This window comes from Zeugodacus cucurbitae, chromosome 5 (genome assembly GCF_028554725.1).
Source record: "Zeugodacus cucurbitae isolate PBARC_wt_2022May chromosome 5, idZeuCucr1.2, whole genome shotgun sequence".
In the NCBI taxonomy this organism is placed as follows: domain Eukaryota; kingdom Metazoa; phylum Arthropoda; class Insecta; order Diptera; family Tephritidae; genus Zeugodacus; species Zeugodacus cucurbitae.
Genome location: NC_071670.1, coordinates 501,350 through 524,827, shown reverse-complemented (window position 1 = coordinate 524,827; position 23,478 = coordinate 501,350). Strand labels below are relative to the sequence as shown.

The 23,478-nt window shown below is 40.1% G+C and overlaps 1 protein-coding gene across 6 annotated transcripts in view; it reads right to left on the bottom strand.

Moving 5' to 3' along the window:
- Positions 1–2,721: 2,721 nt before the first annotated feature.
- Positions 2,722–23,478, bottom strand: part of LOC105212693 (inositol-trisphosphate 3-kinase A) — a 60,288-nt gene continuing 39,531 nt past the window's right edge. For 2 of the 6 annotated variants that reach the window (XM_029040477.2, XM_054231485.1), the window contains exons 3-6: positions 4,756–5,014; positions 4,386–4,654; positions 4,209–4,319; positions 2,722–4,124 (exon numbers count right to left, since the gene is read on the bottom strand). In XM_029040477.2, coding sequence (XP_028896310.1) covers positions 3,555–4,124; positions 4,209–4,319; positions 4,386–4,654; positions 4,756–5,014 — 1,209 coding nt within the window. In that variant the 3' untranslated portion in view covers positions 2,722–3,554. Of the gene's footprint in view, positions 4,125–4,208; positions 4,320–4,385; positions 4,655–4,755; positions 5,015–9,266; positions 9,594–12,199; positions 13,421–20,303; positions 21,087–23,478 lie in introns of those variants that run through there. The other 4 variants (XM_029040473.2, XM_029040476.2, XM_029040480.2 and 1 more) reach the window with 4 other exon arrangements.

Sequence of the window (23,478 nt, the reverse complement as noted above, 5' to 3'; positions counted from 1 at the left end):
AGCAGCAAATATTTTATATTTAACCCACGTCTATTTTATCTGTATATTCAATTAGTAGCAGGGAAAATTATCTTTCATATGACACCAAAATCATCAAAATCGGTTAAGATTTACCAGAGTTATGAGCATTCAAAGTGTATATGAGAATTCTCACCCCCCAATTCCCTCGCATTTGGATGCGCATAAAAAGGTTATCTAAGCGGGAATGTGAAAATTGTTTTTGCTCTTAATTTAATTTGAATGTCTATTAATGAGATACAAGTTCGAAAATTTATTAATTTTGGCTAATTCTATAAGAAATTTCGATTTCAAAACCCTTCTAAAAATTCAATTTTCACCTATTTGCGTTTCTAAAATATAACAATGCATATATGTAAGTGGTGTAGAATTCTCCGGGCTACTCGAATATATAAACTATTTTACTAACTTCCGGGCTTGATCAAATTTTATTGTCAAAAAACACGATTTTTACACTCAAACTGTCGGAAATAAGTGTTAATAATTAATATATTTGAAGAGTTAGAATTCTACAAAGTGTCTCAGAAGATGCGCAATTTCTCAAAGAATAAGTTAGCAAAAAAAATTTCATCAAAATTCGCATTAAAACCGATGTTTTGCACAATTTTCACTTTGCAACTGAAATGACACATGAATGTATGTAGGCCATTGCAAAAACATTAATTTTTTCAGAAATTTTGCCCTCGTGCATATGCTACACTTTTCACTTGCGCCACACACTGCCACACCATTGAGTGCACACTGGGGTGTGGTTAAACCTTAATAACTTCTGAACGGTGGCATCTAGGCGGATTTGGTAAAAAGTGGGTGGAAGGGGAACACTTGGACTATAAGTTGGGTAGAGGTGTGAAAATTCCCTTTCATATAACACCAAAATCATCAAAATCGGATTAGATTCAAAGGAGTTATTACCATTCAAAGTCTTGGTACTGTCCAATGCTCTGCTCTGCTCACCTGGGCAGCGCAGCGCGATTTGTGTGATTTTTCAAATGTGCCAAATTGGCGATTTCTACTAAGCGCCCAGAAATCAGAAATGAGCAGTAGGTGGAAAAAATTCCTAGTACATGTAAATATGTATGCTGGCTGGCAAATATATATGTGCGTACGTATGCATATGACCGGGGATATATATGTGCGTACGTATGTATGTGGCCGGGGATATATATGTGCATATATCTTGTGCGACGGAAGCCACCTGACAACGGAAGCCATCTGGGTGGCGGAAGCATCCGGGGCGGAAGTGACCAAACCGGAACCGGAAATACACTTGGCACCAACTTGAACCGGAAGTCGGCCACCGGAACCGGAAACCGGACCAACTTCCGTTTCCGGTGACCGACTTCCGGTTCAAGTTGGTGGCAAGTGAATTTCCGGTTCCGGTTTGGTCACTTCCGCCCCGGATGTTTCCGCCACCCATATGGCTTCCGTTGTCAGGTGGCTTCAGGTGCACAAGATATATGCACATATATATCCCCGGTCACATACATACGTACGCACATATATATTTGCCAGCCAGCATACATATTTACATGTACTAGAAATTTTTTTCCGGCATCCACCTACTGCTCATGTCTGATTTCTGGGCGCTTAGTAGAAATCGCCAATTTGGCACATTTGAAAAATCACACAAATCGCGCTGCGCTGCCCAGGTGAGCAGAGCAGAGCATTGGACAGTACCAAGACTTTGAATGGTAATAACTCCTTTGAATCTAATCCGATTTTGATGATTTTGGTGTTATATGAAAGGGAATTTTCACACCTCTACCCAACTTATAGTCCAAGTGTTCCCCTTCCACCCACTTTTTACCAAATCCGCCTAGATGCCACCGTTCAAAAGTTATTAAGGTTTAACCACACCCCAGTGTGCACTCAATGGTGTGGCAGTGTGTGGCGCAAGTGAAAAGTGTAGCATATGCACGAGGGCAAAATTTCTGAAAAAATTAATGTTTTTGCAATGGCCTACATACATACGTGTGTCATTTCAGTTGCAAAGTGAAAATTGTGCAAAACATCGGTTTTAATGCGAATTTTGATGAAATTTTTTTTGCTAACTTATTCTTTGAGAAATTGCACATCTTCTGAGACACTTTGTAGAATTCTAACTCTTCAAATATATTAATTATTAACACTTATATGCGACAGTTTGAGTTTAAAAATCGTGTTTTTTGACAATAAAATTTGATCAAGCCCGGAAGTTAGTAAAAAAGTTTATATATTCGAGTAGCCCGGAGAATTCTACACCATTTTCATGTATACATTGTTATATTTTAGGAATGCAAATGGGTGAAAATTGGAAATGAAAATTTTTTTAGAAGGTTTTTGAAATCGAAATTTCTTATAGAATTAGCCAAAATTAATACAATTTCTAACTTGTTTCTCATTAATAGACATTCAAATTAAATTAAGAGCAAAAAATATTAACACTTTACGGCTTAATTAACCTTTTTACGCCCATCCAAATGTGAGAAAATCGGTGGTGAGAATTCTCATACACATGAAACCTACACTTTGAATGCTCATAACTCTGGTAAATCTTAAGCGATTTTAATAATTTTGATGTCAAATGAAAGGGTATTTCAATACCTACAATAAAAAGAGCATATCTAAAACTAAGTCTGTGTTTTCGATACGTAATACGTATTATAATTTTTTGCCATTGTTTACTTACCACTTCACAGTATTACGTATTAATAAAGCGTTCCGTGCATTATTTCGCAAATGTTTTATTGAAATTTATTGCCTCGTTAAAAAGTTTTACAATTATTTCCTAACACAAAACTATAGTGATTGTGTGCGTACATAAATGTGTGTGTATGTATTGATGTGAGTAATGATGACATTTCAAAACAAAAAAATTGAAAAATTAAACAGAAACAATAATCGTTTTGAGTGTTCGAGCGTTATGCGTTGCATTAATTTGTTGCTAGCAGGATATGATAATACAGTTATATAATTACCGCAACGCATTGTGCCACTTCAAGTCGCTTGAAGTATTTGTTGCTTGTACCATTAAACTTAACTAATTCACTATCTCTAATTATTTACGATCGAAGTTGCAACATCTCCGAGGCTTTCACCAGAATGAATGCTGTGTCCGTCGGTCGTTGTTGTTGTTATCCTCGTTTACATTTGCTTTACATGCAAATTTAATTATTTCTTAATATTTACGTGATTGCAGTTAGCTTAAGATTGTTTTTTTTTTAATTTGATATTCTTATTTACTTAGGGCTTAGTACATAGGTTTATACATATGTACTCGTATGTGTGTGTGTGTAGGCTCATATAAAATACATGTTTGTATGTATGTATGTAACTCAATAAATTACTATGTGTTCAGTCTTGCGTGCTTACGAGTAATTCAATTTCCAGCTAAAAACTATGATTTCATTATCTTCCACGATCTACAATCCATGATCCATGGAATTCCAAGTGTCCTACTGAATGGTTAGGGTGAAGCCATCGGGCGGAACTCGGTTCTTCATACAAATCTGCAGAGCATCCGAATGGCATGCAGCAGCAGCACGAAGTCCGCTGACTCAACGCGGCTCCTGTGCGTCATCCGCATACTCTTTCCCCTCCATTGCCTTTGCATCGGTGCACAGGCTGCCAGATGGCTGCTCGGCCGTTGGACCGGCTTCGTCGGCAACGAGCTTCGGCTGATTGTCAACGACTGCTGCGATCTTTGCTGGCTTGATTACCTCCAGAACTACTTCGCCTGCGCGCATCGTGCTGCCGGACGCGGAGTCGTCGATATTCGATTCGCTCAAATTGCGCTTCGGCGACAACGAAGCCGACGATGAGGCCGACGATGGTGTTAGCGACGTCTCGGCCGCCATTTCCGCGTCGAGTTCGGTGAAAATCTCAATTAAATTGTTGATGCCAATTAGGTAGCCGTCCTCGTGGTTGCCCACCGTCCAGGTGCTGCTGTGGTCGATCTGTTGGTTCTCAGGCAGGCCGACGGTTTTGGCGAAGTCAATGAGCCACACGCTAGCGTGGTAGTGGTCGTGCACGAACAGCAGCGAACTGCCGATAACTTCGTGTGTGCGAAAGAAGTCAGAGCATTCGAGTGTGGCACGAATCGCCTGCAGACGTTGTATGTAACGGGGCTGTAAGGCACAACAGTGAAAGAACGGTATTATGCATAAATTCATAACTAGGCAATTCGAAGTATTTTTGTTGATCACACTTACCATAGCATGTTGAAAACCATTGACGAACTCGCGAAAGGCTTGCTTGATTTGCTGACGGGACTTCGTGGTCTTGAAATCCTTGGTACTGGTGCCGTCGCTCTTCTTAATGCCCTGCAAGTGCAAAATATTTCAGTTCGAGTTCTAATTATTATTACCTTGGCGCTGCAATGCACTCACCTCAATACGGAATCCCAATGTGGCTGTGCTTGAGATAGTCTCGCGCCATACCATATAGCGCGGCTTGGTCACACCCTTCGCCTTGTGCTCCTCTTCACTGGGTGCATCCGGATCGATCTGTATCATCTTCTCATACATATCCTTGCGAAGCTTCGGCTTCTCCTTGGCTTTGGAGAGCTCTTCTTCTAGATAGGTGCGCACACCGACCTTGCAGTCCATGACACAGGGCTGATTGAAATCGCTCAGCAAGTCCTGCAGCTGCAAGTATACTGCGAAAGAAAAAATCAGCATTAAAACAATGAGCGGCATGGTTTGTAATTCAGTTGAATTCATATAGAGGGTAATTGTGTTTATGGATCTTCGTACATACTGCACTTACATTCGCCATCCTCGCTGGTCACCTGCCCCTTATATTCCGGTACATAGGGGCGCAGTACATCCTTCATGAGCACACGAAAGCAGTCCTCCTCCTTTGGACAGAGCTTCTTGAGGACGGTGCCCTGTTCGGGACCGGCCTTGAAATTGCCTTGATGACCGGCCAGTTGGACCCAGGGATAGCGCTGCTTCTTGTAGGTTTGAAAAAATGGCGTCCATTGCACAATATTGCGTAGCTTGCGCCAACCAGAAGGCTGTTAATGAGAAGAGAGTGCACAATTAAACTCGGCAATTGCTGATTAATTCTACGAAGGTGTGAAGGGGAGCTGAGCTCGCTTTGGTGTGGCAAGAATGTCTAACACGCCATTCGCATACCTACGCGTGTCAAACACGCAATCCATCACTCAGCCAGAGGCTGTCTAAAAAGCGCTGACAAATAGGCGGAGATCGCTTATCTGTGGCAGCAACTCTCCTAATTGGGCGCGCTGAAAGCAGCTCAGCGCCGACCGAATTCGCAAGCGCTTCGTTATTTTGGCGATGACAACTTAATGCCCAGCGCGCTTCTGTTAGTCCGTCATCTGCATGTTTGGTAATTAAGTCAGCTGTGCGCACGCGACCAATCGCTACAAAATCAAATTGTACAAATCCAAAATATTTTCTTACAACTCGACGCGATAAATAAGTAGTTGCGTTGTCCAGCCCAAATTTCGCCCATTCATTTCGGATATTTTGTTTTGTGCGCGCGCAACTTTATTGCTTATTTTCGAAGGCGGTAAGTGGTTAGGTGCATGTGGAGTCGGTGTGTTTTCAGTGCGCGTGTGTGCAACCCTGTTAATTGCCGAAACAAATGCGACGGCGCTATCTGGTCGAGGCCAACTGCAACCTGTTGAATGAGAGTGTGAAACGGAAGACCGCGCAATCCGTCTGTAAACAAAGCGCAACGCTGCGGCATGCACGCTACGCTCCAGCTGTCATGCTAAACACGAGCGCAAACACAACACCAACTCGTACAACAACATTGACATAGAATGCGACTGGTAAACGCACAGTGTCGCCCCGTGCTCTTCCACGCATATGGTGCGCACGCTGACGTCAATTACAATTTGCGACCGCCGCCACAGCGTCTTTGCAAAATTATCAACAAAAAAGCTGGGGAAAAGCAAAGAAACATACACCAGTATCAGCATCGGCACGTAGCTCAAGCGCGTTCGCAATCTAAAGCTTGTGCTAATTACCGCTGTAGCGCGTCGTTATCGCTCATCTGCCCACACAAATGTCACCGCAACAATACGTGACCAGACCGCCGCCGCTTCATTTGTTTTAATTAAGCAAAGCGGTGCCGTTGCTAAATAAGCCGTGTATATGTGCGCTCGAGTATTACACTACAAGTGAACATGGCCAATGCCGTGCGCGCCTACGTAATCGAATAGCGCACACCCTGTGCCGGCATCACATCACAATGCTCGTCTACCGCGGGAAATATGCGATACTGCCGTCAATAACGGCTAGCGCTACCACTCTCCGCGATAAACAAAGGAATTCCGAGCGCGGCCACCTGTCGTTTTATGTGTCACCTGCCACTTGGCAACGGAAATTAAGAGAGGCCATAACCAATTAGGCAATTAATTGGCGTGCAACAGCAAATGCGCCCGTCGAATATGCAACCAGCAACACCCGTCCATTTGGACAGACCATAGAGGTGAGGAGTGCCGCACTTGGCAGAGTTCGGGCGCGGCAGGCGCCTACATTTGTACGAGTATAACTGCACTTTTGACTTGTGCAGCGGTCAGTCAGAGCGCGCGTCGGTAGCAGCAAACAACTTGTCGCAACAACTTTGAAAATTTATGCAAATGAAAAAGCACACTCATACGGATTAGTCTTGATTAGTGCGGCTTGGGTGCTGCAAGCAGGCGCTGCATGTGACGGCTACAGCGATTAAGAGTTGAGTTGATTAAATTGACTTGATTGCTGGTGAGTTGGCCTGGTGGCAATTATATGCCTGACGAAGGTGTAGGTGTAGTTCGAGTGCAATTGACTTATGACGCCGCTAAATGGACAGCTTTTGAATACTTTTATAAGCGATGATTTAGCGACTGGCTAGCTGACTTGTTAGACTTGCTGTTGGCTACAATGACGTGAGGAAACACTTTCTCATTACGATCATTCAAATACCTACTTTGCAAATATAACCATTAATCATCACAAACAAAAGGAGTATCTCGAAACCGGATATCAGAAAGCCCTACTTGAATTACAATAGGCAATTCTGCTTAGGCACACTTATAGAGCGCGGCGCTTGCCCTAAGACAGGCGCTACAGGACCATCGCAAAACTCCAAAGCGCCCTCTATCTCTCTTCCTTTATCTATCTATGTCTGAAGCTCCAGGCTTCAGGTAGGGAACTGAAACTCTCTGTGCCCCTCTCTGTCTCTCTATCCCCCATTTCATGTCTCTTTCTGACCTTCTATCTCTCCCTTTAAGTCAACCTCTCCCCATCTTTCAATCAGTCCAAGGCTCTCCACATTTAATTTGCAAATCTCTTTCAGTATTTGCAAGAGTGGACTCTAGCTTGTGATCAAGTGTACCAATCAGGCTTGTTACTCTTAGTAATTGCTCTTTTAATAGTCAAAAAGTGTATTCTAAAAAATCTTGACGCGTCGAAAAAAAGAAATGTCACGACGTGAGCGCCTGATCGCAACCGACGTAAAAATAGAAACCTATGCATTTTTATATACAATAAGTGGCGTTTTTTAGCGTCCAGTAAATTTATTAAATTAGTAATGTATTATTTTTGTGCGCGCACACGTCGCGCCTGGGAGAACGACGTTAAGTGGTTTTGCAGCAGCGAAAGGCACACCAGCAAGGCGTGCACAAGTTGATAACCGTCACGCCGCAACATCAACGCGTCGTCGACATATACTTTTGCTGCTGGCGCTAATGAATTGAGCAAATTGACTTCAATTGTGGCGAGAGATTGCAACAAAAAAGCGAAAATGTTGAACGCGGTAAATTGGCTGTAATGTGTGCAAATCGTGCTGGAGCGGCCCAGCAGCGGGCGGCGGCGCACCGGCGAGTGAGACGGTCAGTGTACTTACGCAAGTGTTGCGGAATGTTTTTCGGCAGCGTCAATTCACGCAATGAGCCTTCAGGGATTTTCATATTTACCTGAAATGAGAATGAGAAGAAACGAAACAAATTAGTGTTTGTTTATGTTGAGCAAATAAATAGAAGGGCAAAGTAAAATATTCTAGTTAATATGTTCAAATTGATTGACATTCACATTTCAGCTGTGAAAATAGTTGTTTTATGAACACGCGACATAATTTCGTCATTCAGAGCTCTCCAAATGCCAACGCGTATGGCAGAACGCTCAACACCAACACGCTGTGACACTTTCTGACTTCAAATAATTTCAGGAATCTTGGGAATTCCATACGACGACTGTCACATGCCGCACTGTTTTCAAGCTCGGTCTGCGCAAACAGACTTCAGCTTCTTTTTCTTTTCAAAGCACATTCTCTTGCGTCATACTCCCCGCTCTCCTCACATACTCTCTAAATCAAACATGAACAGTGACGCAAAACAACTCGGCGGTGTGCAAATAACACTCATTATCGACGACGGCGCCGTTGGCGGGGTGTTCATACTTTCATGTTTCGAAACACCTATGTACTCCGTAATATTATGTATTTTATGTACTCATGAGTATAAGTATCAATATGTGGTGCTTTAAGTACCTGGCAGACGTGTGTTTATCTAAACAGAACAAAATAGACTCGTAGATATTATAAATATTTGGTGGATTTCGATACAGAAGATTGCTTACTCTATTGTTCAAAATAGAAAAAACACAAAATGTATTTATTTAGACTAAAGATGAACTCACTTAGACTAGCACTTAGACAAGACATGAGAAATCAGATCACTACCAATTTATCTGCCAATGCAGAATCTTAAGAATATTAATCCATTGAAGACCCATTAGACTTCATAAATAAATATTTTCACTTTAGTAATGCTTAGAGAGACAAATTAGCCGAGTTTAGAACTATGATACATTTGTGGGCTTTTACTAAAACTGGTCTTGCACAACTGGATAGTATGGTTATACATATAGTTCAATAGAAGTCGAACGGCTTAAGGATTTGTATATATGAATAAGAAGCAAACAAGATTTCAAGATTGGCCACAGACAGCGTCATATCCGAGTTGAGAACCCTTCTAATCACAATGCCTCCAATTGTTGGAGTCCAGTGAATAATGGCCTTAAGCTCAGTAAGTTACTAACTAGAATGATGATTAAGCAGCTATCTCTGTACTGTTTTCAATAAGAGCCTTTTTCACAAGCTTCCCGGATTACTACTTTATAGGTTTAAGCCGATCTCTTAGCATCATTGACAACTATAATCGCAACCCCAGCCTTCCAATCCACTTCCTACCATTTAAATTATTGGCTCATTGACTCCACATATGTCATATAAGTATGAGTAAAATGTAGGAGACCCACCTTAAACTTCTCTGGCGTCTCGTACAGGCCGCATAATAGAAATTCTTTAATTAAAAACAAATTGTTTAACACATGCTTGCCACGCCTTAAGCGACCACGCACGAACGGCAAGAAAAACGATGTAGAAATTTTTGAACGGAAACCGTTGCGCCGTTGTTGAAGCATGCAGATACCGCAATAACGAAATTTTATATTAACTTCGAAAAACAAATTTTCTGTGTTTGAAAATTTTCTGGATTTTATTTTTCGCTGAAGATTTCTGAAACGCTAGTATCCGTTGGCCAAGTGTGCCACTAAACGCTGGAGAAAAGCTACTAACCAGCAGACGCGCGGATGAAACTTTAAACAAGCAACCAGGCGAGCGCTCGCCTCGCAGCTAGCCGCCCCATGCGCTGTGTTGGAAATGTATTTATTTAGAACAGTGCAAAAAATACTAAAATGGCAAACAACAACAGAAAACAGCAAGAGAAAAAATGAAAATAATTCATTATTATAATTGTTATGAATATTACGGCATTCATGTTGCGCGTTGCGCGCCGACGCTTTCCGCCGACGACCTGCCGTCGCCTGCTGTCTGTTGAACTACTTGCTGTAACAACAGCTCGCTCGCTGGATATCTAACTGCAGCGCCGCATTCCACACTGACTTACTACGTTTGCTTTTCACTTGTCGCACGGTTAATGAGCAGCGCAAAGCCAGCAACCAACTCCCTCCCTCTGTAGTACACCCAACGCCTGACTGTTGTAATGACGTCGTTGACGTTTTCAGCAGCAGAGCTAATAAAAGCAAAACAGTTTGACAGGAGCGCTCACAATGCTGTTTGTTTAGATGCGATAGCGCTGGCCAGCTCACCGCGAGCGCAAAAGCGTGTATTTCATATACAAAGTGCGATAAAAACAAAACAGACTGAGGCGCCAAAGATTGAACTTGAAATGTATAATGCAGATGCTGCGCAGTTTCGGTATATTTAGATAAACGGGTCACTGAACCCCGACTAAAGTAAATTCAAAAGTATATTTGCTAAAATAACAATCACCAAACAACAGACACAATAAGGGTTTCAAAACAATACCAAGACGAATTACAAGACGAAAGCGCCTGCAGCGCCATCTATCAACTAAGCACTAAAGAAATTATTGTTATTAATTATTGCTGGTAAATGGTCTATGCCAGCACCCTGTTTTGCATTCGCAAACACGTTTATACTCCACAACAACAGCAAAACAGCCACGTGTACCTCAGCCGCTTAGCGTTTTACAAATGTAGGCATTTAACATGATATCAACTTGAAGCCTGCATCCGTTCATCATTTGTTCATGTCACAATTTCATGGGGTAAATACGAGTAGCTCAACTTTCTTGGCCAAACAATGTCTAACGTACGTCATACCACGCGATTTACCGTTTTTGGTCTAATCCGCATAATAAATCATTATACGCTCGTTTTAACTACCTTTTTCATTTCATTTTTTTGTTTTATTTTTTTTTTGTGCTAAACTTGTACTCATTTCACGTTGTAATTGTATACCAACAACTCAACCTACGAACGTCGTAAAAGCAGTGGAGCCCAGCACGTTTCGCCAGTACGACGCAACCGATTCATTGTGTGACAGTGCAAGTAGCTTGTTGCATTTGTTGTTGCGCGTGTTGTTAACTTTTAAGTTGAGGCGTCATAACATGGGATTGTCTTCATCACAACTGTCAACTCAAGTGAGTTGTAAGCGACTGTAGACAACCAACAAAATAATAACAACAATGTATCGCTTACGCTTAGGCGGAAATATGGCCGAGCTTCGTCTTCATTTTGCGCACTGCATATATATTGTAGCCCACAGACGGGCACTAACAAAATGTCGACGGTCTCTCAGATGTTATGTTTTTAAAATGTGGGACGAAGGTGTATGAAAATGTTTTTCCGCACCAAATGAATTCTGCGAGATAGGCAAAAGAGAAGGTATTTCAGGTACTCAATTTCAGTGAAGTGTAGTGAAGTACCATGCTTCCCCGCTCATCTTCCTCTATCGAAGTGGAGGTTACTGAATCTTTATAATTTTATCCTAAGAAAATGACAGTCTTTAACACAGAAGAGTTTACATAGATCCTCCTCTATCAATGAAAAAAATTATATTTCTGGCCCTTTTCGGCAGGAGACCATAATCTAAAGAAAAGTTCACTGCAAGACGTCAATATTTCTTCATGCATTCGTTTCGATAATATTTAAGAAAATTTCTGTATCTTAAGGTCTACTACAATATTTCACACAACTGTAATGACGTCATTATAAAAGCTTATTGATTTCCCTCGCATAATTTACGTATTTTCTCATGCAAACTAGCTGAAACACGCTGTGTGGCAACAGAATGCTCGTAAAATTATAAAAAGGATTGTATTTGAAATTCTCAACTGTATTCCGCTACGGAATTTCACACAACACGCCCACTGATCTTTAATTCATACGCCGTCTGCATCAGCCTATATAAATGAGTGGTTGGACGTGGCGCGGAAGAGACAGTTGCTCGCAAGCAGTCGTCGGAGCGTGTTACTGGGGCAATGGCACTGAATAATGGAATTTATGAAGGCGCGTGGCCCAATCTCGGTTAACGCAGAAGTTTTCCATAAAAGATTTATTTTTAGCTTTAATTGAATTTTAATAAGAAATTGGTTGGCCACAACACCGCAGCTGGTATTAGGTGAACGTGAGACTAAAATAAAGTTATTCTATGAATGTTTGTGTACAGTAGATCGAATCACACCACAGAAAGCTGATTTACATCCGCAACTGTTGGCAAACGTCGTGATCATAATATTAGAGCAATTAGCAGCTAAAACGCGCGCTAAGCCACAACTACACTAAGAGCTCACTAAGTCATTACGAAAATTTTCACTCAAATCCACTTCCTTCTCCCCTTTCACAATACTTCTGAAGAAACTCACCTTTTTCGTTTGCGTCTGGCCGCGACTCCCTGATATCGATGGCACATCCGAGTCCCACTCGGAGCTTAAATCGTCGCTAGACGCATAGCCATAGTCACGTGGCAGCGGAACTTCCAGGAACGATTTGGAGTACTGCGTATAGCCAGGGCACAAGTTCTGCTGTGGTGATGGCGAACGACGTTGCAGTTGCAAGTGGCGGCGCATCGCACAGCCGCTGAGTTCATTGGTCGCCGGCGCGCGTGGTGGCACCATTATGGTGGGTGGCGCACTGACCGGTAGACCATGTGCCTGTGCAAAGGCGATACTGCACTTGCGCGTGTGCGCCTGACTGCCAGTGGACTTCTTGCGAAAGATCTTCTTACTTGGCACGGAGTGGCTATGCTGGTGCAAGTGATGCGGGTGTGAATGCGCGGGCATCGGCAGTGCCGGTGAGTGTGGACGTGACAGCTCATCAGCCTCACGTTCGGCGGTCTCATCGCCATCGGCCTCATCCTCTTCGGGATCATTATCTTCCTCCTCCTCAGGATCGTCATCTTCCGCATCAGTTTTCGCACATTTCATGTGTGGTATTCCATTCATCAAAGACGAGTCAACGCCATCGCTGTCTCGATGCACGCAGCACTGCTTGCAATTGGTGTGTGCCATCTCGACTGCCTCGACTGCTTCTTCAGCGTAATCGGCGTCGTCGTCGAACTTCATATTGTCCACCTCCTCGGGCGGCACATCAGGGAAGTGCAGCAGCTTGACGGTGACCTTGTTGCCGGCTTCGTTGTAGTACACCTCTTTGGCGCTCATTTTATCGAAATCTTCGTAAATGCGGACTTGCGGGTAAGCGCACAAAGACATTGTCACATTCACGCGCACAAACACGGCGGAACTGTCTCGCTTCACGTTCGTTGTTCTCACTTCACTTCTTTATTTCACCGCTACACAAATTATCTTCTGTTTTCTCTTAAAAATATCTGAACTTTAATTGAGTTACCGCAAGTTGTCACTCCATCGCGAGTTAAACATTTTATTACACTGTATTATTGCATTACACTGTCGATGTTGAATGAAGTTCTGGAATCTGAATTATTTTCGAAATTCCCAGCTGTATGTTTTTATTACTCAACCGCGTCTTGTAGCTGTTTACTGCGAAATTTGCTGGTGACTTTACAATTCCAACAACAACTGTTTATTCAGCAAATTCTTGGCGTTGAAGAAAAACCCCGGAGAATTCTAAACGCAAATAATGTTCGTAAATAAATAAACTTTTTTTTATATTTCACAATGCCTCACTCAGCGCTGATAATGTCTGTTTCAATTATGCCTGTATGTATTTAGTGGGCGTGAACATGAAGGCGATTACTGAGACACTAATGACTCAGTTTGCATGACATTCGAAAACACGCCGTCTTTAAGAGAGTGCTTAAGAATTTAAACATGTTGAGGAAACTCCTAAACTTCGCGGAGATCGAACGCTTAAACTCCACTCCGTTTGTTTTTCTAATACGAAAAGGCAGTTTTTTTAAAATTGTGTTACTCATTCGGTGATTATTTCTCGCTTTATATCAATACGGACACCCTGAAGGACCGATTCTACCACCTAGATAATGCGATATATTTGATCTAAGTGGATCTTAATAAAATAAGCGTTCTTTAAGTGACCTTTCGTCTAAGAATTAGGTGCGTTAGGACCAAACCCCAGTTAAAACTGGTGACTCTTGGCAATTAGCTGCGCATATATGAAAAAACCATTAACAATAACCACGTCATAACATCGCATTAGCAATTCGTACGCGCATGCGTCAAGTCAACAGCAGTTAGTGTAGAGCGCGCGTTGCAGATTGCAACATCGTAAAAATATTAAATTACCAAATACCAAAGAATATTACACGATTTGACATTTCTTGACTTGCAGCCGCCAAGCCATCACCAAGCAACCAAGCGGCAACACTAATATTTTATCACCTGAGGTGCGGCGACGGCATTTGTGCAACAAGCAATGCAGCACGGCAACCGCTGGCCCCAACTCGTCTTGCCAAAATGCGATGCAAGCAGCGGAGGAAAAAGGAGAAACAAATTGAAATATCGCAGAAATTTCAATACAACTAATACAAACGCTTTTAACGCATAGCTAATGCGTCGACGCGCCTTAAATGGTTGGCTGGGCATTTCGACTGCCAGAAACCGTTGGCATTTCGTCAAAATATCGCCTGAGCCATGTGAGTGTAGCGCGCGCACGAAGTGAGGAGCACTTTCAATTGAATTTTATTTCACATTCACAAATAATTTTAATTTTTGCAATAATTTTCGATGGCGTACTTGAGGTCGAAGTGAAATCGCCACCCACGTTGACTCTAACGGCTGCTACTGTTGCGTGAGCGCTCCATATTTGCTGTAAGCCGCTCAAGTCCACTACAGTTATTAATAGATTTCTACGAACGATATTTGATTCAATGTTCTAAGCGCTATTACTTGCCGTATGCTGTCTCACGTCGCAGCAATAACAACAACATAAAAAAGAATTATCAAGTCCAGAAATGGTAACGTATATGTTGTGGCAATGGGCGATTGGCGCCAAAAGAGGATTAAGAAAGCGATTTCGATATTAATAGCAAACGTGCTTAATTCAGTCAGTTTGTCCAGTTAAAAGGGAGCTCCAGCAGCAGTATTTTAAATATTTTTTGAACAATTTGAGTTGAAAAAGCATAAAAAATCCGAATGCTTTCATTTCGTCTTATAAAGTGAAAGCTCAAAAGCTTCGCAAACTGCAAAAGCACAAAATTCCGACAGTCAAAGCGGAAAATGCGTTTATTTTCTCTCATCAGCGCCGCCAAAAACCGAAAGTAATAAATTTCGTTAGTTGAAACCGAAAGTAATAAATTTCGTTAGTTGACCATGCCCATAAATGGTGTTTTCTAATTGCTTGTTCATCACATTAAATTGTTTTTCGATCAGAAAAAGGGTTTAAATTAATTATACAGCAAATAAAGTGCTAACTAATAGTAATAAAATGATAATAAAAAAGTGAGGAAGAAGAAGAAGCAACGTAAACAGATTGAGCTGTTTTGCGTCATTTACGACACACGCAGTACCAGTTACCGCCACTGAGCTGCCAAAGTGTTGAAAAACGAAGAAGAATTCTTAAAAAAATTGCGACAATACAGGCGAGACGCGATATGAAAAAAAGAGCAAAGAGCTTAGCGCGCAGACGTAATAGTAGTAACAATTCGGTTGTGTCATTTAATTTGCAATGCAAATTTAACGGTTTTCGAGTGACACAAGCAAATGAGCAAAGTCATAAACACGAGGTGAGATGTGTGGGCAGGGGTTATGATAGCATTTCGAAAAAAAGTGCTCAAATAACACAACAAAAAGTTCGGTTGCCTTATAAACAGTGCTGCAACTGCAATTCTAACAGATTCTGAATGATGCTTGCCATTTGGGGTAATCATACGTCACGGCGCATACCGTTAGCTATAAAAAATAAATCTTTTTCCTCATGAATATTCATATTGTCACACAGCATGTGTTAGAAAGTATTAAGTGCAGTAGTTACTAGGAGTGAGGCCTAAAGGCATCAAAAGAAACTCACGATTTCTTGATATTAACGAATGACTTTTAATGAATTCTCCATTTAGTTAAGGTAAATCGATAAATATTGAAATGATTTACGCATGAAACGCTGTACGTCACTCATTTATTATTCAGTGACCCAAGCCGTATGCGTATGAATGAGCAAAAAAATGCGTTCAAACTTAATCGCCGAAGCGTTAATATGCGCTTCGGTTATTCTTTATTTCTTTTCTCATTCAAATTTTGCATTCAATTACAGCTTAAACGCATTGTGACGCTTCAATGTCACTTTTAATTGCAACACCAATAAAGACAACAATTAAGAATTAAAATTGATTAACTCGTATTGGTTCGCATATTTTTCAATACTACTGTGTACTGTATACTGTGGCTTGTGTAATCAGCACATGTTGTCGCCAATGGTGCTTAGTGTTTTTGTAATTGTCACACCTATTTATTTCCCTTACTACACACCATTATCACCGCAATTTAATAGAAATTTATACACTATCTCTTGATAAGTCTACAAACACACACCTCCATATACTCCCTAATATGAGACTTCAACCGTGTGTGTAGTTTTAATTACAAATTACTTTTTTTTTGTTTTACTTTTTTGTTGTTGTGAAAACGCTTGCATCTGACGTAAATCAACACTTCGAGGCAACAGCAATAACAAGCACAACTAGCGTGTGTAATGGTTGTAGATGCACACATAGATAGCATACAGATTAACATGCCAGCGATCGGATCATTTTAATTGAACTCATCCGGGGAGGTCGTTTCGGGTATTTATTTTTGCATTTCCAATTGCATATGCCTTCATACACATACATATATACATACATATGCGCGTGTATAGTGTTTGCTTAGAATTGTATATTCCAGTTATCAGCGTTTTTGCAAATCAGTATGCCGAGCGCATAGAAAAGTGGGACTACACACCCGAACTTAGCACGTCAATTCACACTTGAATGAATTTATAGCGAAGAGCATGATACAAAGTACACTCGGACTGCATAGTATTGATTTTTTATTGATTACTGGAATGCAAATCTGAATGGCGTTCTTGTTAAACTGACCGATCGTCACGTTAGCGGCTAAGAGAAAAATCTCGCAAACAGAGCATACTCATTATGAGTGAGGATAGACTAATCATAGCACCCTTGGCAAGTTTATCGGTCCATGAGGGTCCATAAGTAGAGTTTGGATAGTTTAAACAATGATAATATAACATGATATTTGGATGAAATTTGTCTATAGTTCTGGTGATCACACCTACAGTACAAGTTACAGTAGCCCACAAGCTAATAGATAGAAATACATATTTATCTGGAGAGATCGAATGATCAAGACAAGGCTCTGCTAGCTACATTTATTATATGTTCTTTTTGATTGGATAACAATTGACTAAATTGTCTTTCAACGTTCACTGAAGCGATCTTACTTAGAAACAAGTAAGCAAGAAATATCTGGTGTACTGTAGACCTATGAAATCTTACAAAATCCAGCAAATCTGCTATCGAAATCTAAAATTATCATTATCATTAGTGATAAATATATCACAAATGGCAAGGTGTGTTCATTTTGCGCCGCCAGACAGAATATTTCCACTATTACCTCATTATAATACCGAACTAAGCGACACACTTGCATACATATTTTCATATATTTTATTGCCCAAATTTATAATGTCTATATATCTGAATAAAAGTAAATGTAGAATAAAGTGAGTTTCCATGCTCACTGTTAAATTCTAACGGTACATTCCAATTGCGCAGCAAAAGCAGTGGGCTGCGATAGATAAAGCCAAAAGCATTAAAGGCAATACACAAAAATATTTAATTTCGAAATCGAAATGCGAATTAGGTGTGTGTATACATAGCAGATAGAATTATTATTTTTTTTTTTGTTGGCATAATAAAGTGCGGGCGTTTAATTACAATAATTAATTTGCGAAAGTGTGTACAAAGTGATTGGAAGTGGAATCATCAAAGAGATAAAACTAAACAAACAGTTGGAAGCATATTTCACCGAAATGTTTTTGGTAAACGGGGAGGTGTGAAGAAAGAGATATGTATTTTTATAAAATTCAGTTTTCTAAAATTATACATTTTCAGCAATTTTAATTTTAGTTTTCATTATATCTATATGTATAGGCATCCAAATATATATATACATGAATAGCAGAGTCGCACTTTCGTATACACAAATTTATGTGTAAAATTTTAGAACTCATTTTTTTTTAACTCTTCAATTAACACCTTGTGTTCTATGTATCCATATTTGTATGTATGTAACACACCAAATTTCCAAACCTTATATAACCCTCCCCTTAGACAACTCTACTTAAAAAATCGCCTGTCGGAAGAGTAAAAGCATAGATTGACCGCCGATCGTTCAAATTATTTAATTTTTATAGTATTGTTTTTATTGTTGCAATATATTGACTAAATATGTATATTTTTATAGCTTAGCAGAGCATCTATGCTACAGCGAGTATCGAGATCGTGAAGCACAGTGGGTGTGCTTGATGAGCACCCGAAGAAGCAATACGAAGACGGTAAAGTGGGCGCGGCGCAGGACAGGTGCAAGCGAGAGACGATATGAAACAGATGCGTGCGTTATTACGCCGTAAAATACGCAAAGCAAACTTTGCAACACAAACAGCAAACATGTGTACAATTTATTCCACTTGTTACTTTCAGCAACGAAGCAAAGGTTAGGGCCTTCCATCAAAGAAAACGAGTTCCAATCTGCTAAACTTTAGAACCATATTGTTCGAGGCTGTGTCGCCGGAATATTCAAATTTTTTTCTCCAAAAACTTTAGCTAAAGCTTTTTGGAATTGGTTTTCGAGCAGTGAGAACAGCCTTTATCACCTCTTCTGAAGAGCTTTCGCAGAACTTTGCACTGATGCAGACACTTTCCTACAGGGTTCGTTTAATTAATTTTTTAATTGTTCCCGTGTTTGTTTGAACTAAGCGCTTAAAAAAAGTGCGCCTTCATTGTTTTCTTTTGTATCTACAGTTTTCAAATTTCCTCCCTGTTTCGTTCGAATAATTTCCGTTTTAATTGACAGTCACTACGGCGTGCGGCCAACTTCCTAGCTGCGGCATTGTTCATTAATTGATTAATACATTTTTTGCAGCGACTCTTCGCCGCCGCTTCAACCGTTTCGAGTGAGATGTAAATTGCATTTTGCAACGAAAACTGTCACTTACAACACTTAATTAAACACACGCACACACACATGCGAGAAGGCGCGGAACGCTGCCGTGTGGGCATTTAATTACACATGATCGAGCATGTGTTTGTGTAGGTGTTACCGAAGTAATCAACTTCCAGTGAAAATCATGTAAAACAACATTTGAAAGCTGTCACTTTTCATATTTGGCGCTGGACGCAGCAACTACCCGTCGAGCCGTTGACTCGCTGCTGGAGAGAGCGCGCTTTGTGAGTGTAGCGTAGTCACAAGCGTAGTTATCATAATTATCAGTAATTTATAGAAAAAACTTAATTTGAAAAATGTCAAATGTTCATTTTTCACCGCCTCAGGCGGCATTCGCAATAAATATTTTCGAAATTAGTAACTTTTATATACAACAAGAAATTTATGTGTGTATATATTATATATTATTTAATTGACTAGGTGCACAAAGTATATGAGATACGTCTATTAATGAATATTTTTATAAAAAAATATTGCATAACTTTTGCAATTATTGATTAAATAACATTATTTAGCATTTTTACTAACAGTTTATAAATAAACTTTATAAATAACGGCCTCTCAACTTAATCACAACTTATTTCGTGGAGCCAAAGGCCAAGAGAAATATTAATGAATTATAAAAACGCTATAATTAGCGAAACAATCAAACAAACAAACACAAACACATATTTTTTTTATTTTGTATTAAATTTTGCATAAAAAAATGTTTACGATAAGCCAAGCGTGATCAGTGACTAATGGAAAATATTTAATCAAACAATGTCAAAAATCTGGGTTTTAGTAAAAAAACCAAAAATAAATAATACAAAAAAGGTGGGTATTTCATATTCGCTCAAAATGTCTCAAAGCTTTTTGAAATGCCTTCAAATTCGTTAGAATAATCTATGACCAGCTGTAACAGATTGGTATTAACCCAGTTAGTGTTATATTCAAGGATATTCGCCTCTCGACAGCTCGAAAGTGGAAGATCTCATCATATAGAACTGATCCCAAAGTGCTCGAGCGAATATTACCATAAAAACTATGCCATGGCTAGTACCAAGAGAACAGAGCAAATGAAAGGGTTTGAAATGAGCAAACGGAATCTCTATGTTTTGAACAGGCACTATTTGCAAGCGAATAAAGTACTCGCGTCTCTAAAGAGATACATGCATTTTTACCCAATCTTGATTTCGAAACTGTTTCGACACTCCCACAATAGATACAGAATACATAAGAAATTGAAAATGTTTATAATATTTATTGAGTAATTCACTGCAATTCGAAATCAAAACATATCACAGCAGCGGAATAGCAATGCAAATTTCACTTTGTTTTCACTTTTTGCCGCGATCTCTTCAGTTTACACGTATTTCAGATATGTTTTCGAACAATGTTTCGACTTTTTCACAATTTTGCTCAATCCACTTTCGCATTTCACTTCGCATTCACGTTTGAGAAATTATACAATTTACTGCTCTGCTCTCCGCAATTCCTTTTTGGAATTCTGATCACTTCAACGAGTTTCACTGACGCGCAAGCGACAATGCCACCACAGGGTCACTTTAGGCTTTCGCAAAACAACAGCGAAAACAATAACACCGCGCGGCGTAATTGAATCAAAATTATGCGAAAACGTAAGCGAAATTCGGTCAACTCTTCTACGCCCGCCTTGGCATTGACGGACGGACAATTGCCGAAATGTCAAATAGTGAGCTATGTGTTCGATTTCGTATCTGCCAATGCCTGCCTGCCCGAAGCAAACGCCAGACGAAAGTAACGATAATGTATTAACTGTTCGCCGAACCGTCGTCGCTATGCACCGCTTTTCAACACGCGAACGCTTTGCGGGTAGAAATTCAACTGACGGTAGCGTGAACGTATGGCTACGACAAAACTGAAATGAACTGAATTAAGCCGAGCGGAGCGTTTGATGGCTGCAGCAGTGCACAAGTGTAGCGCGGCATGAGGTGGCGCTGAGCGAAGCGGAGTTCAGCTAGCGGTGAAGAAGTTACGAGCACGCCACGTCCATGAAAACAAAAACAATAACAGCAGCGCTCAAGCGATGTGGTTGTTGTTAACAGTTTTGAGGCCGGCGGCAAAATTGACAAGATCGCTTTTGTGAAGCGCTTTACGAGCACATCGCAACTCGAGCTGACGACGCGGTCACTCTTGCTACTCAGTCAGCACGGAGAGACACTCGCAGTGTGCGCTTACAAGTGCGCACGTACTCCGACTGCTGACGGGCGGAGTGATAATCACATTGCATTGCGATAATTTGTGAGCGAAGGGAGCACAGCGCGTCACCAGCGGGCAGAAGCGGCGCCCGCATAGCAGGCGAAATGAGGGCGCGTATTATCGGTGTAGATTCGGCTGGTGCGTCGCGCGATGTCTCAATTGATGGACGTTTTTTCAACTGCACTTTCGCAACAGTGCACGCTTGCAATTTATGTAGTTCAATTATATCGATGTTATTTGGTTAAGTGTCTGAAGGCGATGAAGTAGAAGCGCCCGATGTGGGGTTATGTTTGGATTTGCCATGCAATACAGTTTTTAATGAATTGCGTTCGATGAGTGATTTTCTCTTGCGCTTCATTAAACTTTTAGATGTGCGCCATCGAAACTGTTTATTTGTCTTTGGCTGTTTGTTTATTTCTTTTGCGCTATTGTGCGATTTCTTGAGGAAATTAAATTTAACAGTTGACTGATAAATGCGAAAATTTATTTTTAGTGATTAGAAAAATAAATCTGCCATAATTCTAGGGAGGTTAATTTGCAAGACAATAATTGCTTAGAATAATAATACGCGGAATAAAAATAAAGAGTTTTAACACCTAAACTGATTGACGCTAATGCGTATTTGAGACGTAAAGTGTTACGAAAGTATTTAACTGGAGAAGGGACGCAAGCAATACGTCTCGAAAGCGGGAATATACTTAGCTAAGAGCTTTATAAAAGCTGATGAAGAAAGTTTAGTAATGTCAAGCTTAAAAGTTAAGAATTAATGGCTTCCACCTAAAAAGCTTTCAAAGCTCAACAAAATTTCATACCGATTTTATGCTTTAAAACTCATAAACATATCTAAGAGTTTTGTAAGAGCCGAATGTAAAAGGCTTTGTAATGTGAATGCTTTATACGAAGCGAAGTTGTAAAGTTAGAAGTAATGGCTTGAAAGCTTTTAAAGCTCTACAAAAATATATACCGAACTTATGCTTCAAAGCTCTAAAGCGCAAAGCTCCACAGCAATGAAGATCATTTTGTTAATTTCAAGTAATAAAAGGGTGTACGTGAAATAACAGTTATATAACTCGAATGCATGACAAGAAAGCTTTGCTTTACGGGAAGGAAATTATCTGTGATAACTATGGGGAAACTTTATACTTGAAAATATAGAAAAAATAATAAAAATAGCTGCATGCTTAGTCAAAATGTTCGCATAATTCGACAACGAAAAATAAATTATATATATTATAAAATGATCAGCATATGGATCTACTGCAAAGGCAATAAAACCACAGCGCACCACCGCGAGCTCGAATAGCTTTTTTTTGTTGTTTTTGTTTTTCGTTTTGTTCGTTTTATTTTTGTTTTTTGTGTTTCATTACGACAATTGTTTATCTTATGAGCAACCATAAAATATCAAATTAATTATTATTTACACAAATAGAACAATGAAAAGTGCTGTCGGTTATATAAGTGTTAATTCACAACAAAATTGTACAACAATAGTGCAGACCACAAAACCACCGCAGAAAAACAAAAACAAAAAGTATAAACATTCAACAGGAAGCCAAAGAAAAGCAGCAACATTGCGTAATCAAAAATTGCGGTCAGAAAAATTGTTGCCGCTTCAACTATCATTTAAAGCTTTTCAATTAAATTAATAAACTTTCATCGAGCTTAAAGTCAACACGGCTTTTGTTCTTGTATCGATACTTTTTTCTTGACTCTTCGGCAAGTGACGGCGAATGCCAACAGCTTGCTTTAAGCGCCTTTTGTGTTTTGTTTTGAGCAGCGTTGGCTTTTAAATTGCCAACTTTGAACGTCATCAAAAATATTTAAACAACGCCAAATGAAGTGTCAAGAGATAATGGTTGAGAATATCAGCTGATTCAAAAACCGTAAGGCATATACAAAATATTCAAATTATTAGGCAACAAATCAGTTAAACTTCGAAGATTATATTACTGTTTTTTAGACTACTAGAGTTTTCGACTTGATACTCCTTGAATTACAGGTAATCTCAAAGATTGTAATTTGATAAAATAGAAAAAGTCCTTCGTTATTCGGTATCAACTGCTCTAACCCACCTAACCCAATTTTTTGCCAGTAAAAACTATCCAACTAAAACTATTATTTGCAAATTAGTGGATGAAATCGCTTTAACAAATTCAGATATTAAGTGTCTGAAATCACTCTGGATTTTATTGGAGTGAGCCAAGTTGATGCCATCATATGATTTATAAAGCTTATCTCTTACTAGCTGGACTCTCTCTCTTTCGAAT